We start from the raw sequence: 11175 nt of genomic DNA on the forward strand, positions 1-11175 counted from the left end.
CCGTTGTCACATGACAGGCATATCATGAATACCTTGTATGTTGACATGTTCTTATACTACACGCATGTCATGATTATCATGTCTGCACCACTCTAATACCGAATTCGGTATACGTGAAGACAGCGAAAGGGCCGTGAGCGCATCATGATTGTGGCATGTAGTCATGTCGACACATGACACGCATGTCATGGTTATCATGTTGTGACGCGTCATTTACCTTCATCGTCCGTTCGCATCACGTAACACAAAATTTGGTATATATGAAGCTAGTGAAATGGCCGCACGCTCAATATGAGCGAAGCATGTAGTCATGTTGTTACACGACACGCACTTCATGATTTTCACGTTGGGGTCTGTCACTTGTATTCTTGCTGTCATGTCATACCATACTACTTTTTCAGCATTTCATGTAAAGGAAACCACAGCAAGAGCAGCAAGATTATGAAATGAATCATGACATGCATGCCATAAATTTCATTTTATGACGAGTCAGCTATGCTCATCATACAGCTCTATTAGGCCATATAAATTTTCATATCGATATCAATTTACGCATCCCATCATCGAAACGACCCGTAGGGCTAAATGTCGTCGGTGGATAGATAGATAGATTAGATAGATAGATAGATAGATAGATACATACATACATACATACATACATACATACATACATACATACATACATACATACATACATACATACATACATACATACATACATACATACATACATACATACATACATACATACATACATACATACATACATACATACATACATACGCTCAGAGTCACCGACGTTTGCAGAGAAACTCGTCGCATTTAAAATGGGTGGCTGTACACAATACCTTCAGCCCCTCCATGGGAAGTGAATAGTGGCATGAAATTTGTCCTTTGACCAGGTCTGCTTTCTAGCAACACCCCCGTGGTTTTATTGTGCTCTTGACAGTGACAATGAATCTACAAAGATGCCTTGATCCTCAATATTAGAATTGGAATTCGGCATTTGGCTTGACCATTGAGGTAATACTGAAAACAATTCGTAGGTTCATACGAGTTACTGTGATGAAATGACAAACTTCACTCTCTATTATGCGTCTATTGTAAATACTTGACACTTTTGATTTTCCGTTTGATCAACCAGGAAACGTTCAATAAACTGATAATGAAAGAACACCGCAACTTTCTTTCTATTTCAGACACTGCTAATCTGTATACAACTGAGAGCTTGTACAGTGACTTCGATACATGTTCCGTCTTCAAGTTACACGGCGAAAACAAAAGTGAGTATGCAGTGTTCCGACTGGCGCGCAGTACAGAAAAGAAGCAGAAAAAAAACTAAGTTACCACTAAATTCCTAATTATGAAGACTTCACTCACATTTTCCTTTGTTATTTCAAGTGAGATACCTTAAGTCATCGTGCCACAAAATATAGCTTCTTGTATCATGGCTGACTCGCAAGCAACGATTGGCGCTTGAAAAAATCCGCAGTCCCCACTAGGAATATTCTAATTCTAGGAGCGTACTAGAAACATTGTGCCCAAAAATTGAGTGTGTAAACGTTTTCGTACTGTGAGTACGTTGATGACATATGAATAACTTCAATTTACCCATGAGAAATTGGCACAAAAGAAACAGAAGGGAAGGTATAACTTGTTGTGAAGTATGTATAGGTGCATTTACGTATCATCAGAATCACATGTTCGCCGTCGAGGTGCCTTATTCTTTTATAGTAGAATAAACTCCAAAGTTGCCTAATCGAGCTCAAAGAGAATAACATTGTAGAGTGATTCGGGCGCTATCATATGACAGCGGAACGTTAAGCCATAGCGACAGTTCAGATGCACTGCCGGTGAGAGATGGCATGATCTCAGGTTAGGGTGGATCTTTCTCAACCCGTGAAAAATAAACGGCCTGAATATTTAGTCTCAAACCTTTAGGACCGATCAACTTTTGCGGTGTTATAAAAGTGGATTATATGTAATAGTCAGGATAATGATTCTTTTTATACATGGACATGTTTTTGTGCAAGTTAAACGTGTCAAAGTGTGTGAGTTGCCTAGAATTAAGACGAGGATCATACAAAGCAAAAATTATCCTTCAATATGTCCGGCACGAAAAACTATGCTTCGAGCAAAAATAGTTTGCATAACTATAGGCTAATTTCAAATATAATAAAGCAGCAAAAAGGCAGCATCCAAAACAATCAGTTTCTAAACAATGAAAGACAGTTTAAAAACAAACTTTTTAGGAAATTATGATTGATTGTACATAGGAATGTAAAAAAGGACAGTGAGCCCAATTTTACAGATATGTCTGCATCGGAAAGGCGGTTGCCCTTTTCGCGGGCCACAGAGTAGAAAACAAAGAACTCCTTATAAGTATTTTAAAGGTTTCAACATAAACGCTACAGTCTCCAGATTTTTCAATGTGTGTAAAATTCAAAACTTATCACGCTCTTAGCACTGCCCCTACTTTTTATCTGGGCATTTTTTCTTTGTGTGTGTGGATGCGACCGTTTTTTTCCATCTGTTCAGTGCGCAAGAATGACTGCCGAGGAGACTTTCGGTTAAAATAGAAGAGACGACTAGTTAGCCTGGTAGTCTAACTTCATGTCTGAAGCATTCATAGATTTTATTTTGGCTGTATGCTCACACATAGTTTACAGGCCTCAGAAATTCAAACGCCCCCTTTAGTAGGCGCAAACATGCACATTTCTGTGCTACTTTCTCAAGTTTTGTAGTTACCCCTATGCGCTGCAACTGCTGCCTTTTGCAGCCACGCCAATTGACTAGGAACCATTGAGATAATTATAGCACAAGCCTATCGAATTACACGCAAACCAATGGCATTACAAGTATTTCTGGATCCTATGTTGCTGGCAGGTATAAAACTGGAATATTTGACGGCACATGCATACATGCAGATGCCCGTACCCACTTGTCAGTTTAGCGACGGCTGACGCTCAATTGATATGATTGATATGTGGGGTTTAACGTTCCGAAACCACCATATGATTATGAAAGACGCCGTAATGGAAGGCTCCGGAAATTTTGACCACCTGGAGTTTTTTAACGTGCACCCAAATCTGAGCACACGGGTCTACAACATTTCCGTCTCTATCGGAAATGAACCCGCCGCAGACGGGATTCAAACTTGCGACCTGCGGTCAGCAGCCTAGTACTTTAGCCCCTAGAACACCACGGCGGCGCGACTCTGTTCCCCGCCATCAGTGCGAGTGTGTAATGCTGTAGTCCACCCTTCAGTTTCCCGGCCACAAGTTACACGATATGAAGAATTTCTTCTTTGACACGCTGACTGTTGCCAACAATGACGTGGAATCCGAAGAGTACTTCTCAGTCAATGTATCGAACGCCCCCTCCAGCTGTGAGCGAAGGCCACACTGTCGAGGGGACATCGACGCTGATGCTAAGCAGCGAGTAAGCCCCCAGCGACAAGGTCTCCCACCAGAGTAGGCGCCAATACATGAAATGACCCAGAAGATCAAGGCCATGACCTCAACTGCCACAACGACCATAGCCGCTGCGCCGCTGCCCGCGACTGCGATGCAGCAGCCAAAGGAGTCACAATTCCTTCGGGGATAATTCCCAATCGTTCGGTGATCTTTAGAGACTGAATTATTGGCAAACACCTATTTAGTTTTTTGAATTCCTATCAAGACACTTTGTACGTGAGCTTGAAATAGAGGTTAAGAAAATCTTCAATAGTGTTTTACACTGCCTATAAATGCCTATTTTCTAAGTTTGTGGCTGTATTTTTATAGGTGCCTATAAAGGCCTATTTTCATAATTGGTGCTTATATGAACGCATTTTACCTCATATTTTGCTTTAGAGCACAGTTGGAGACCGGTGTTTATGTTACTAGACAAAACTGAACTTTTGGAACTCTATGGGGTGCAACCTATACTGCATATATTAGCTCCTTTAAGCACTAGTGTCTGGTCCATTAGGCCTCTTTGCCAATAGGGAGGTCAATTAGCCTTTATAAGTGCAATGATATCTCCGGCGTCTGCTCCCATGCGTACGGACAGGAGGTGCTTCTGTGCTTCTGGTGCAGGACGATGAAAGTTGCTTCTGGTGCAGGACAATCAAAAACGAATTGTAGAGTGTCATCAGAATTGTAGAGTGTCATCAGGGAAAGTATAGTGTAGATAAAGAAAAAAGTTATTGGCGTGGTTTTTGTTTTGTTTGTCATTACTCTTCAACGGGGCATCACTGGGTTTCATGAGAACGTCTTCTTGGGCACTGGAAGTTGTCACGTGCACCGTTGTAATTATTATTCGTTCATTACACTCTGCTAAAGCATGAGGAGAAAAGGTGAACTTGAAACATTTGCCACTGACCTGGTAGGTATAGACTTCGCAAGCCAAATTTATTCCATGCCCTCTTCGCTGCCAGAGCAATTAAATTGCAACACAGTGTAATTGCAACCATTCCCTGCCCATCATCGTTCATAGAAAATATCAATAAGCACTTTCTATGTTAAATCTTTGGCTTCTATGTTTTGTCTTTATAATTACCCACCCAATATGTAATACCCCCTCGCGGGTCTTTAAGGCAATAAAATGAAATGTAATGAAATGAAATGAAATTTGAAGCTCGAAGTTCACACGACTCAGACGCCTGAACACGTCATGGGCATGCAAGGTTACATTCACATGACATGCCCTAGCCAGATCATGCACTCAAGCAGTGTTGTGTCGTTTCGACGTTTTCGCTATTGTTATACCTATTTGTGTTGTATGGATCCCTCTATGCATGCACGTGTGGAAAGGCTGGCATGGATGATGCATCCCTACCACGATACACAGCGAGACACCGCTGGAATCGCTCTAACAGAAGATCTTGCAAAAACATGCCAAGTGTTGTAAATGCTAGCAAGGACACGATGCGAGAACGGTGAGAACGCCAACGCAAGTGAAATGAAAGCAGCTTAGCCTCCCATCTTGTTCGATGCGAAGATATAAAAAAACGCACATTGGTTTTGTTCGCATGTTTTATATTTTTGTGAACCTTCATACTTCTATTCAGGCGAGAGATGGCACAAAAGGCACCCATCGCCTCGAATTCTTCTCGCAGTGTCACGTACTACTTTGACGTACGCAGGACCATTCTATGTGTACATCACCTTCAACATGCTGGGCGCGCGCCTTAAGATGAACATCAAGTGGCATTCAGTCTGACATTTCAACTCATTCAGTGGCATAAAGCTTTGCAAATCTTCGCGGATCAGATCGTGAGCGCTAGGCGCATGCATTCATCTTGCCTGCTAGAAATTATCAAACCTTGTGAAGGGCCCTTTAAGGTGTTCTCAGACGTAGAAGAAATCAACCCTGTGCGGTTAGACCCAGTTATTACAAAGCAAAAAGACCCTTCTGTTCTATTAGAGCTCGGACTACTGGCTTCTGTGTGGTCCTTCTCAGCCATGCCAAAAAGAAAGAGACCCAGAAGCGTGCTGATTCGACGTTAGATTCTTAGCTCTCGATGCTGGGCTAGCAAAGAACAGGCCGTATACTGCAATCCCTGCGGTGAAAAAAGCACGGCTATCCTCATGCATTGGCGCCCTTAAACCAGCAAAAACAAAAACATTCCTTTTTGCTTTCCTGTCGTAGACGCAGATCCTACAAGTATTTCTTCGAAAATTCTAATTTTGATAAAGTTTATTAGGCGTATATTTAAAATTTTTGAGGCCTACACGAGTTTTTCGCCCGCCAGTTTTCGGCGCCTAGAACCCGGTATTTCAGTGCCTATAAATCCAGCCTTTTGTGATCATTCTGTGCGGATGCATAAACGTAGTCTGGGTCATACGTGAAGACTTCAGCCTTCAACAATTTGGGCCTGAACGACAAGTACCGCTTTGTGTGCTTTGCGTTGAAATGCAGTGCTAGGACGTGGTTCGAGGGTAGTAAGTCTACCATGAAAGCCAGGAACACCTGCCTGGTCATATTCGTCGTAGCGGCCGTAAGCAGGGTGTGGACCTAAAGGGCCACCGCTTCACTGGAAACATGGATCTACCTACTGAACGAAAACGCAACAATATTCGTGGAAATGAGGACACGACTCTTTCACCACAACAACCCTGACAGGTTTGAGAAGAAGAATGTGTGCTTCCCAACGTGAGGAGTAAAGAAGGAGCTCATTGCCGGGCTGATGCAAAACTCACAGAAAACTCTTCAGGAAGTCCTTCAAAGGGCATTGCCTATAAAAATACACTACAAATGTGCATGCGACAGTTCAATTACAACTTTACGTCAAGCTACGCCTAAGTCTAACCATTCTGCTCCTGCAATTTCAGCGAAACCTTAAGGACCGTACAGCAGAGAGAGCTTCGTCAAACGCTTTAGCCATGCCAACCACAAGTTTCCTCAAAGAGCAAAGCGACCGTTCGCAGGGCATCCCTGAACAGTGCGACCGCAACCACAAGCTATGAACTACGCTGCGGCAGTTCTACCACCAGACACTATGGCCGCCACCACCGACGTCATCCCGTCCACCAGCCGGCAAGCAGTCCCCGCCTAGGAAGACCAACGTTTGGCATTTGACGTGCACCCTACCACCGCCCAATACGCTGTGACTGCGTAGAATCAGGCCCATATATCGCTACTGTCAACACCATCAATGAGACTGCGTGGCTTCACCTCTAACGCGCCGCGTGCGCAGCCAGGTGATCGGCCACATTACATCGTTGGCTACATAGCAGGAGCGCAACGGACACCTCGAACGCCTTTCCGACCACCATCCAGCGGTGGCTACGTCTCTTCCCAACGCCGTGTATACGCTGGCCCTAGCCCGTTTTTTTTTCATATTTGCCTTTTGTTGTTAGCGAATGATCTGGGTAATAAAAAGGTCATTTAAAAAGGTATGTATGAAGTGCAGTAAATATTCACATTAGTGTGGCACACTTCAATGAGCTCAATTTAGTGAATCAAATATTCTCCAAGGTCGTATTATATGAACAATTTCGGCTGATATATGAATTCGCTCGTAAACTAAAAAAAACAAGTCACTCGAAGTATTTTCTCTGAAAGAGGAAGAGTGGGAAGACAACAATTGTGTTTTCGTAGCATTGCCTACTATATATTACAGTATTATTGTTGTTATGCTAATGCGGTGAGCGTGATTGACTACATGTTGTAATAAACCATATGTTTGGTTTCAGAATGTGTCATGTGGGTAGCAAGAGGCTCAGAGGATGAGATACCCGACCTGTGTCTTCACCAGTTCAATTGTGCATGTGGTCCCGCTGTTCCACTCTATATCCGACACATTTGTAAGAATACCGAAGACAGTCAATAAAACATGTGAGTATGCACTGTCATCGCAAATAAAGCTGCGAGTACAATTTAATATCCCCACGTCTCTTTTACTGAATCATCGATACCTTATTTCTCTGTTTCTTGCAGTTGAAGACATTGTTTAATTGATGAACTTGCTGCCAAAAGCTTTCCTGATATCGGAGTGTGAGGGATTTTTTCAAGTCTGACTGCGGGGTATTTATCGCAATGGCGTTGGTATTAAACTTTGAATGAGTGCATATGTATGTGTAAGAGATTGAATATTTCTTAGAATGTGGTGAGAGACATTAGCAAACATAGGGAAATCCAGAAACAAAAGGAGGTCGAGAAAGTGCAAGCAATTGGTACATAATAATTCACTGGTGATCCTGAGCCGGAATTCTCTTTTTTTAAATAACTTCGTAACACTAATGCGGTGAAAAGCGGGCAATCCTTCAAAAAAAGCATAAAGCATTCATCAAAATCGCGAAGGAATTTAATCACAATATCAGGCTCTTCACTGTCTGTAAGCCGGTCAACTTTATTCAGAGTAGTGTCCATCAAAACAGGTGCCACCCTTTATCCAGTACATACACCAGACCTTCGCAAGAACTGCTTTCTTTTCGAAGTTAAAAAGTTGGACTGTAGGGAAAAGCTCAAAAGTTCCAGAGAAGACTCAACAGAAACTAGGCTACTAATAAAAAATACCAGTTCATCGTTACTCTCAGTGATGCGAAATTTCACAAATATGATAAACTGATCGTGCGGCAGACAATTAAACAAATGTTCCGCATGGAGAATAACCGATTCGCAATGATTTGTACTATTTCTCGCTAAGGAATCCACAGCAACGCAGGAATGAAACACTCGGAAGAGATGCATGGCATGCAGTGTAAAAAGCTGCTTTAGCAGGTACCCAAGTAATGCAGAATGTTACCCCAACGTTGATTGAAAGCACCCAGATGTCAGCCAGGGAAGTTACCTGAAAGCGCTCAATGTCCACGTTTTTCATGACGTGATAACGTTACTTGTAACATTCAGGATGATAGGGCAAGATTTTGGATCACATTTTCATGATCATGGCAATGTTTTCGCAACATGCGAGCAACATGGCGTCAACACCGCTGAGTGACGTGTTGACTTTCATACGACGTGCGCAGAAGATACATACTACTATCTGCGCGTTAATATTAAAAGGCACCTTGGCCTGTTATGGCAGCTGCCTTGAAGCTTTTGGCCAGGAGAAAATACCAGGCCTGCGGGGAAGGCGTAGCACAGTCACTGCGAAAACTAGAAGAGCGGCCTTTCGAGCCTTTTCTAAGCACTCATATGATAACTACGGCATTCATATGATAACTACGGCAACCAACTACGCCATTATAATAACAATTTCTAGATAGTAGACCGGCATCAGCGTGATTCTATTGAGAAGTATGGCATCCGCTAAACACTTGCAAGGAGTTCAGTGTCAATTGTTCATGCAGTGGCTGACCCTGATTCGGAATTATACCAGAAGTGGGTATGTGCCTAAGTTAATAGGTGATCAAGAAAAAGCTTTTGTAATGGGTTGGAGCATTGGTTAAAGCAATCGTCATACTATTCCCAGTATGTGAAACCTAGTTGTGTTGCAGGTTTAAAACGCCTTATTGCTTGTATTACCGTGTCTACTTTCCCGACAAGAAACCTGCCTAAGGGATGTTTGCCAACAAGTACCAAGCACCAGCGAGACTCAGTGGTAGAAAACTGGGCTAGCAGGCAGCGTACCTCGGTTTGAGCTCCACTGTGTCCTTAATACTTAGTTTTTCTTTACGTGCGAAGTGATTACGGACACCGGCGGTGCAGGCAGCAGTCAACTACTGCACCGCGCAAGACCCGAGTTGTGATCTCATAACAGCTTTCGCTAATAATGAGCTCTAGTATAGTAGGAAAACTTACATAACTTTTGCCCATGCACAAAAACCGCTTGTGTAGAGCTATTTATCAACAATCTCATACATTCATAAACAAGTGGTGTTGAAACAGCCAAGCTATATAAATGTAAGAACACACTTGTGCATGTTCGTAAGACCAAAGACAAACTTTTTAGGTCCCAAACTACCCGCCCATGTAATATACATACTGCGTTTTTGCTAAAGCATTGAAAGATGCGTAGTGTCACTCTGTGTCAGCAATGAATAAAACAAGTGAGCATGTGTGGGGTTCAAAAGTTCGCTATGGAAATTGCAGGCTGCAATAAAAACAACCGTGAAAACATGTAGTGCCACAGCTTAGGCAGCAAAGAATATGTCGAAGTGCCTGAATGCAATATGAAAGACAAAAGGATGACATTTATTGACGGAAACTGCAAACTTTTTATTTATTTGTCATGGTCACAGAGCAACACATGAATCTGAGTGGTACAAAACAAATTATAAACAATCAGTAAAAAAATATGAAGAAAACACGTTGCAAGTTTCTTTCATAATATGTCAACTGCTGCGTCCTAGAAAAACAACTACAGGGGTAAAACAAAAACACATCTTGTTTATACAGTCTTTGCAAACGTTTCACGAAAATATTGTTCGTCCTAAGTATTTACAATATCAGTGGGAAGGTGTATAAGCAAGAAAGAAGAGGCTGGCGAAAATGCTCTGTGTCAGACTGCTCGGCACACGTGAACATGAATAACATAATTGCGACGGATGCATCGGTATCAAAGGAAAAGGATGGGGCAGGTATCTTTTCGCGTTCCCTTGACTGGTCCTTTTTGGTTAGGCTCCCAGATTACACACTAATATTATTAGAACTATTTACTATTGTACTGGCACTGCGCAAACTTCGTTGAGGTGAATCAGAAGTAGTCGTAATTACACATTATTTTTCAGTATGTGCTGCTCTGTCTTCGGGAGTTAACTTAACTCATATGCATAGGTTTCGACAACTCTTACGGACAAACTTGCAAAAACTTAAGCTGTTATGGGCACCAGGCTATCCTGGCATATATCTGAATGAGATGGCAGATACACTAGCCATAGTATCTCTTAGCGGTCCTCTTATCCCAATTTTGCCTGATGTGGCTTACGCGACAGCAATAGTTTAGAAACCTTTGTTTGCACTAAATCAACTCCTACTCGTTGGCCAAATTTCAAGATTTCGCAGATCTAAGATGGTGCTGAAAGAGACAGTGGTGCGCAACATGGCAATTGAAAGTTGCTTATACCAGAATGCGTTGTAGAATTTCACAACTAAATTATTATTTACAGAAAATTTGTCTAAAGGTGTCACCCTTATGTCAGGTTTGCGAAGAAATGGAAACGATAGATCATTTATTTTTATTCTGTCGCCGATATTCTTACCAGCAGGAAAGATACCTGGTAGCTCCACTTGAAAAATTAGTATGAGAAATAAATGTGGCCGTAATTTTATCGTTTGGCCGCATTAAAGTACGCAATAACCCCATAGACACCCGCTCTGCTGTATTTGACTACATAATTGAAACAAAGCCGTTGCCACGTTAGATTCCTTTATATATATATATATATATATATATATATATATATATATATATATATATATATATATATATATATATATATATATATATATCGAAAATTACTTTGTGTTTGTAAAACCATAGGCTCTTTACTTAAAGACCCTGTCGCCCGGTTCCTATCCAATCCTCCTTTGTGGGTGTGGGCGCCAGAAGAACAAGTATCATCATCAGAATGATCATCAAATACGTAGGAGGGCACAATCACCATCGACAGCCATTGCCTTCTCGATAATGTTCGAAGAGTGATGCATGCGTTGTATTCGATGATGGTTGCCACTGATGTTGATTGTATTAAAGCCATGTCACGAGTTTTGAACAGATCAATATAGTAGCGTTAAAAAACTGGC

General features: G+C 41.9%; 1 protein-coding gene across 1 annotated transcript in view; it reads left to right on the forward strand.

Moving 5' to 3' along the window:
- LOC119174125 (uncharacterized) overlaps positions 1-7558 on the forward strand; it is a 30082-nt gene extending 22524 nt beyond the window's left edge. Inside the window, exons 4-6 of the mRNA XM_037424935.2 lie at positions 1200-1283; positions 7182-7323; positions 7426-7558. Coding sequence (XP_037280832.2) covers positions 1200-1283; positions 7182-7318 — 221 coding nt within the window. The 3' untranslated portion in view covers positions 7319-7323; positions 7426-7558. The remainder of the gene's footprint in view (positions 1-1199; positions 1284-7181; positions 7324-7425) is intronic.
- Positions 7559-11175: the final 3617 nt, after the last annotated feature.

The sequence above is a fragment of the Rhipicephalus microplus genome, chromosome 5 (assembly GCF_043290135.1).
Source record: "Rhipicephalus microplus isolate Deutch F79 chromosome 5, USDA_Rmic, whole genome shotgun sequence".
NCBI lineage: Eukaryota > Metazoa > Arthropoda > Arachnida > Ixodida > Ixodidae > Rhipicephalus > Rhipicephalus microplus.